This window comes from Balaenoptera ricei, chromosome 10, assembly GCF_028023285.1.
Source record: "Balaenoptera ricei isolate mBalRic1 chromosome 10, mBalRic1.hap2, whole genome shotgun sequence".
Lineage (NCBI taxonomy): Eukaryota > Metazoa > Chordata > Mammalia > Artiodactyla > Balaenopteridae > Balaenoptera > Balaenoptera ricei.
The window spans coordinates 106,740,392-106,746,605 of NC_082648.1; the positions used below are offsets into that span (position 1 = coordinate 106,740,392).

At 65.7% G+C, this 6,214-nt stretch overlaps 1 protein-coding gene across 7 annotated transcripts; it reads right to left on the reverse strand.

The window, feature by feature from the left end:
* Positions 1 to 47: 47 nt before the first annotated feature.
* On the reverse strand, positions 48 to 5,500 carry HDAC10 (histone deacetylase 10). Of its 7 annotated transcripts, none has more exons than XM_059937224.1 (19): positions 5,351 to 5,500; positions 5,137 to 5,271; positions 4,812 to 4,908; positions 4,484 to 4,581; positions 4,280 to 4,384; positions 4,049 to 4,117; positions 3,741 to 3,867; positions 3,497 to 3,562; positions 3,270 to 3,329; positions 3,103 to 3,192; positions 2,858 to 2,964; positions 2,710 to 2,777; positions 2,370 to 2,469; positions 2,166 to 2,250; positions 1,685 to 1,776; positions 1,486 to 1,542; positions 1,131 to 1,209; positions 747 to 929; positions 48 to 660 (listed from the first exon to the last, which is right to left on the reverse strand). In XM_059937224.1, the coding sequence occupies exons 1-19, from the start codon at positions 5,407 to 5,409 to the stop codon at positions 472 to 474; spliced, it is 1,866 nt and encodes a 621-aa protein (XP_059793207.1). In that variant the 5' UTR covers positions 5,410 to 5,500; the 3' UTR covers positions 48 to 471. The 7 variants fall into 7 exon arrangements, with proteins under 7 accessions (XP_059793207.1, XP_059793203.1, XP_059793206.1 ...); XM_059937220.1 differs by having other exon boundaries at positions 2,370 to 2,637; XM_059937223.1 differs by lacking the exon at positions 4,280 to 4,384 and having other exon boundaries at positions 2,370 to 2,637.
* Positions 5,501 to 6,214: the final 714 nt, after the last annotated feature.

The following is a 6,214-nucleotide window of genomic DNA, read 5'->3' on the forward strand; positions in this document are numbered from 1 at the left end:
CAACTGAGTTAACTAAATCGGGCTCAATAAGGGAGACGGAGTCAGACTTTCGCTTAACCGACGTTTACTGATTGGGCGGGGAGGGAGCGGGGGAGGGGCCATCCGTGCAGAGGCGGGTGGTCGGAGGGGGGAGTCTGCGCTGGGGCAGGGGATACAGGGCCCCTGAGCCAGTGTCCCGGGCAGCCCCGCAGCCTAGCCCTCAGGAAAGAGGCCTCGCGCAGAAGTGTGCTGGTGAATGGTTAACAACAGGCTCTTGGGGGACTAGTTGGTGGTGTCTTTTCCGGGGTGTAAATACTCCCACCCTGGCCGATTTCAAGCTACCAGGTCACAGCACTCAAGGAGGAGCTGGGAAGAGGTGCACAACTGCTTGACGCGGCTATGAGCTGGTTCAGGGCAGTACCCCACTCCCCAGGACGTGAGCCCGTCCCGCCACAGAGCTCTAAGGCAGCTGTCGCCCAAGGCCCCAAGCATTCAGCCTGAGCCTGGCCCCCCAGCCTCACTGGCCACCTGCAGCATCTTCCACCGTGGCTCCAGCTGCCCTCTCAGCTGCATCAGGGCCTGCACTTCCTCTGGGGAGGCCATGGAGAAGGGACCCAGGCTAGGGGCTGCCTCTCCATGCAACACCCTGGCCAGGACCACCGCGAGCTGGGGTGTGGATTCCTGAGTCAGCAGCAGAGGTGGAAGCAGTGAGTTGCTGGTTTCTCCTCACCTCCCACCCCACAGCAGGTCCACCCCGCCCAACTCACCTCATCCACAAGGACCAAGACTCGGCCCCCTGCTGGGCCCCGAAGCAGCGCAGCCAGGAGTGCAGCTTGGGGGTCCCGCAGGCCATGGGCGGGCCCCAGCGCCACCAGCACCAGGTCAGGCTGGAAGCTGTAGGCCAGGGGCAGCACCAGGGCCAGGACACAGCTCAGAAACCCTCCAGTCGTCTATGGGAGGGACAGCAGCATAGCCCAACCCCTCATCCAGGGAACACCCCTCCAGCTGGCTCAGGCCACCCCACTTCCCAATCTCAGGTGGGCAGACACACCCACAGTCCCCCCAGGAAGGGCAGGTGAAGGCCAGGGGTCTGGCCCTCATGCCGACGCCAGTGAGCAGCAGCTGCCCTGCCCTGTGACACCACCACTCACCCCTGGCAGTGGCACAGAGACGTGGAACATGGACAGGGCAGCTGCCTCCTTGCCCCCAATATTCAGCCATAGAGTCCTCCTTCCAGGGGAGAGCAAGCATATGGATACATGAGCTTGTGTGTGAGATGCCGCCCACTGTCCAGAGCCCGGACAGAAGAAGGACAGCTCAGGGGGCAGGGATGCTAAGACCGCTGACCCTCTGTGCTGGAGACCCTCCTGGCATTGCTCCCAGGGGCCCTTCTGCCAAACTCCAGCTGCAGAACGCCCCACCCACCTGTCACCCCTGGGGATCCAGGGTGATGTGCCCACCCACCTACTTGCAGAACCGGACATACACATGACCTGAGAGTCATACCCATCATCCGTGAGATCTGGGGGCCGATCCAGCTGTCCCACAGCCAGACAAAGCAGCCTGGAGGAAGAGTTGGCTCCTGGATAAGCTGCACTCACCCCGCCTGGAGCCCATTCCCAGAGCCACTGCCACGTGGCCAGCCAGAGCAGGGGGTGCCCATGGGCCCTGCCTCGTAGCCTCAGACCAGCCATGTGAGGCTTACCTCTGGGCTCCGTGGGACAGGCCACACCGAATGGCCACATCCAGGGTGGCAGCTGCAGCAGAGGCTGGGGTGACTGCAATGCCACTGCTCACCTGTGGAGTGGATAGCAGGTGTAGAGGGTAACTCCCAAACCACATAAACAGACCCATCTGTCCCTTCTTTTGGCCCGTGTCTACATGGCTGTCACCTGTGCACTCTGAGGTCAAATTGCTCCATTTCTGAAAATAAGATGCATAAAACTATAAATCATCCCCTTCACTTGTCTGCCAAAGAGCATTTCGTTGAGGGAACTGAGGGGGGTGTTCCTGAACCCTGTCCCTGGGGGCTGTTTTGGAAAGGGTCCTGGGCACAAGGCAATGCTCATGTCCACATGGTTCTGTACCACCCAGACCTCCCCTGGACAGGCCACCTGTCGCAGGCAGGTCCTGGGCCCTGCCCCTGACTCCATGGCCACCCCCCAGCCCCTCCCCGGTGCCCCTACCTGCCCATCCAGGATCCTGTCCAAGAGGTACAGGACCTTCCCGAGTGCAGTGAGGGCCCTGTCCTGGGCCAGGGCCTCATGTGGCCTGTGGTGGACAAACCAGAAGGACACGAGGACACAAAATGACACACAGACCACAGATGAGTCACACAGGCACATGTGCAGACATGGTCCCGGCCTTCTCCCCAGGCCCACCCTGCCCACCTGGCCCAGGCCTGCGTCTCTTCCTGTGGGGCTGACCCCTCCTCACAGAGGACATCAGAGGGCAGGGCCAGGGCAGCATCTGGCGCAGTCAAGGCAACAGCTGTGCGTACAGGGGGCGCGGGATTGAGGCGCAGCTGGTCCAGGAGGGAGCTCAGGGCAGCCACGTCCTGGGTCGCTGCTGCCTTGAATTCGGGCCCCCCAGGCAGCAGCAGAGGCGAGGGCCTCCCCTCTGGGGAGCGGGGGCTGGGACTCAGTACAGGGGCCACACCTAGGGGTTGATTCAGTGTCACAGCCACTGCATGAGAGCCTGAGGCACCATCCCGACCCAGGCCACGCTGACCTTGCTGCTGGAGGCTCATCCAGTGAGGGGCCTGGGCTACCCGGACACTCTGGATGGACTCCAGGGCGCTGCGAGGAGAAGCAGGATCAGTGAGGCCTGGCCTCCCACCCCTGGCCCTTCCCACCCTCCTCCGTCCTGCCCCTTGCACCTGGCATGCGGCACCATGGGCCCCGACAGGGGCGGGGCAGGGTCTCCCAGCAGCGCTTGCACCATCATGCACACGGACTGCGAGAGTGACTCCAGGTGGTAGCCACCCTGGGATGAGGAGGGGGCAGAGACACGAAGGGCAGGGGTGTCTGGGTCCCAGGCAGGACGCCCTGCCCCACGAGGCAGGACCCCTCCAACCACCTCTCAGCCTCCGGCCCATGCACCCTCCCAGCTCGCCACAATCACCTCCAGCACAGCGCAGACCCGGCCACCAGCCAGCATCTGCAGCAGCTGCGTGAGGTGGGCAAAGCACTCTGGCGTGGCCTGCATCTGCCCCTGCAACCAGAGCCAGGTGTGATGAGGATCTGGCCCCAGGACTCCAGAAGCCCTCCCCAGCCAGGCCAGGCCCTCACCTCGGGATCCCCGATGGCTGAGTCAAATCCCGCGGAGACTAGGACCAGCTCAGGGTTGAACTGCAGGCAGGGCCCGGTGGGGAGAGGCAGAAAAGAAGCTGGAGCTGAGGCGGAGGGGAGGCCCCTCCAGAGAGATCCTCCTCACCCCAGGGGCTCTGTTCCACTCCGGGCACCGCATCGCCCCCACCCCCTGCCACTGAGACCGCCTCCACCCCCCACACGGTCACCTCAAAGGCCACGGGCAGCAGCACATGCAGGAAGGCGGCCACGTAGTCAGCATTTCCCATCCCGACCTGTGGCCAAGGGGCATCAGTGCTGGCCCTGCCAGGGAGGACGGCAGGGTCCTCACCCCTGGGACCCGGGCTCTGGGGGTGATCCTGGCACGACGCCCTGGGCTTGCACTCGGGGGAGGGGGGAATGTGGGCTGAGGGAGGGGCTCTGGGTGGGGGGCCCGGGGTGAGGGGCAAGCACCTGGTTCCAGGGCAGGTTGACAGTGAAGCCAAGGCCCGGGCCCTGCCCAACAGCGTCTGCATCTGACTCTCGGAGATAGGGCCAGAAGCGCCCGTGCTCATAGCGGTGCCAGGAGAAATAAAGGACACTGCGACAGTCAGCCGGGGCCAGAGGGCAGGCCCCTCAGCCCCAGGGCTCCTTGCAGAAGCCTAACCCCACCCCACCGAGCACACAGCCACGTCTGCTCCCTCAGACTTTCCCAGGCCGGGCTGTGCTCGTCCTGAAAAGTAGGGTCGCAGGGGAGGGTCTTGTCCCCACCCCCAGCTTACCTGGGGTCATCCTCAAAGATATACTGGATGCCCTGGCCATGATGCACATCCCAGTCAACGATGAGGATCCTGGGGACAGACAGCTCTGGGGTCACTGAGGGCAGGGCCTCCCACCTCCAGGCCAGGAGCCAGGCCCAGGATGGGAAGGAGCTGGGTAGGGTCCCTCAAAGGCCCCCTCCGCAGCCTTCCCCTCTGGCCTGGGCCTCACCCTGCAGCCAGACTGGCACAAACCTGTGCAGCCCGTGCTGCCGCTGGGCATGTTTGGCTGCTATGGCCACGTTGTTGAACACGCAGAATCCATTGGCGGCAGCCCTCTGGCTATGGTGCCCAGGAGGCCTGGGGGTGGGAGTGGGGTGTGGGGCGTGTCAGGGTCATCCTGTGTCCTCACAGGGCCACCCACAGGTCGGGGCGGCCAGGGGAGGGGGCAGCTCTCACCTCACCAGGGCGAGCCCGTTGCGCACAGCTCCCGCCAGCACTGCATCCACCAGCTGCAGCGCCGCCCCCGCGGCCAGCCGGGCACAGTGGAAGGTACTCTGCTAGGGCAGGGGTGCAGGTAAGCCCCCTGCCCACTACCCCTCACAGGCTCTACCAAGTCCTGTGCCAGGCTGCAGGGCACCAAGCACTGAGCAGAACTGGCCAGGCCAGTCCCGGGCGCCCGCAGCAGCAGCCAGCAGGGCACTGGCACACGGGAACATTGCCCGTGAACAGGCACAAGTACCCGGATGTGTGACTGTGTGGGTGGGTGTGTCCCCAGGGCACGCACCGGGTGGAAGTAGACGGCATCGTACTGTCCAGACAGGGTCTGGAGCTCCCCGGTGCCCAAGGCCTGGGTCCCCTGCAACAGGGCCACATACTCCGGGCTGCAAAGGGGCAGGCAGGCAAGGCAGGGTCACCTGGAGGAGCAGGTGGAGGAGAAACAGGGCCTGGACCCCCAGTGGGACCGCCCCCCTCATTGCTCCCTCACCCACCCATCCAACGGTGAAACTGAGGCTTTGGGGGGAGGCTTGTTTGCCAGGCACCAGCAGGCTGGGGCAGGCCCAGGTCCTGGACCGCGGCTTCAGGGGCAGGAGGCCCGCCCCAAGTCTGACCTGTGCACCAGGCCCAGTTCCGCCTCCGAGGCCTCCCGGGCTGCCAGCCGCAGACACCTTTGCTCCAGGCCACGCTGCTGCAGGCGCTCCAGGGCTGTGGTCAGGCGCTCCGGGCACTCGATCTCGCACTCGGGGCTGAATGGACAGAGAGCTCAGAGTCCAGAGCAGAGCCCCTCCTCATCCCCCGTCTCTGCCTCTGCCAGGTCCCACTTACTCGTCCCAGAGCAGCCGGGCAGCTGTCATGTCCTCGTGGTACACAAGTGCGGTCCCCATGGCCTGACCGTGGTCGCTCTGGGCCACTCAGGGTGGGCAGGACCCAAACACTACCACTCACAGGCAGGTGAGTGCACTGCCCGCCCCCCTTGGCAGCCCCAGGGAGCAGCCCAACGCCTGGAGCACAGCCGGGGGCGCGGGCGCGGAGCCCGGACAGGAAGGAGGCCCCAGGCCCGGCTGGCGCCAGAGCTGGGCAGGGGTCGATAGGGTGGCTGGCGGGGCTTGGCTTCCGGCTTCCTCCAACTCGGACCTGGCATGGACCCGCCTCCGGCTGCCCCAAACCCCGCCCCGATGCAGCGGGGCGGGCCGAAGACTGGGCCCCTCGGGGCTCTGCCCACGCCGCCCTTCCCTCCAGCTGCGGCTCCACCTCCTACTCTCGCCGGAGCCGGGAGAGGGTCGCCGGCCTCGGCGCCCCTGCGTAAGTCGGAGGGGACGGGTGCGAGGACGGAGGGCCAGTGTGCCCAGGCTCCTGCGGACCGTCACGGCGGCCCCACCTGCGTGCTATGAGCCGAGCCACGCGGGTCCGTGCCCCTCCGCCCCAAGCCTCCCCCAGGCCCACCCTGACCCCGCAGGCCACGGGTCAGACGCGTCAGTAGCCCATTGCGCCCAGCGCTGACCGAGGCCCCCCAGCAAGGGCTCAGGGAGGAGCTACGCGGGAAGGAGCGCGAGGCCGAGGGTCCTCAGGGGCAAGGCCACAAGGAGGAGAGAGCCTCGACAGGGGACGGTGGTCGTGGCTTAGCCCGGCCGCAGCGCAGCGCTGCCCCCCAAGGCTCAAGAAGGGAGTGACAGTATCCGATTTAAGCTC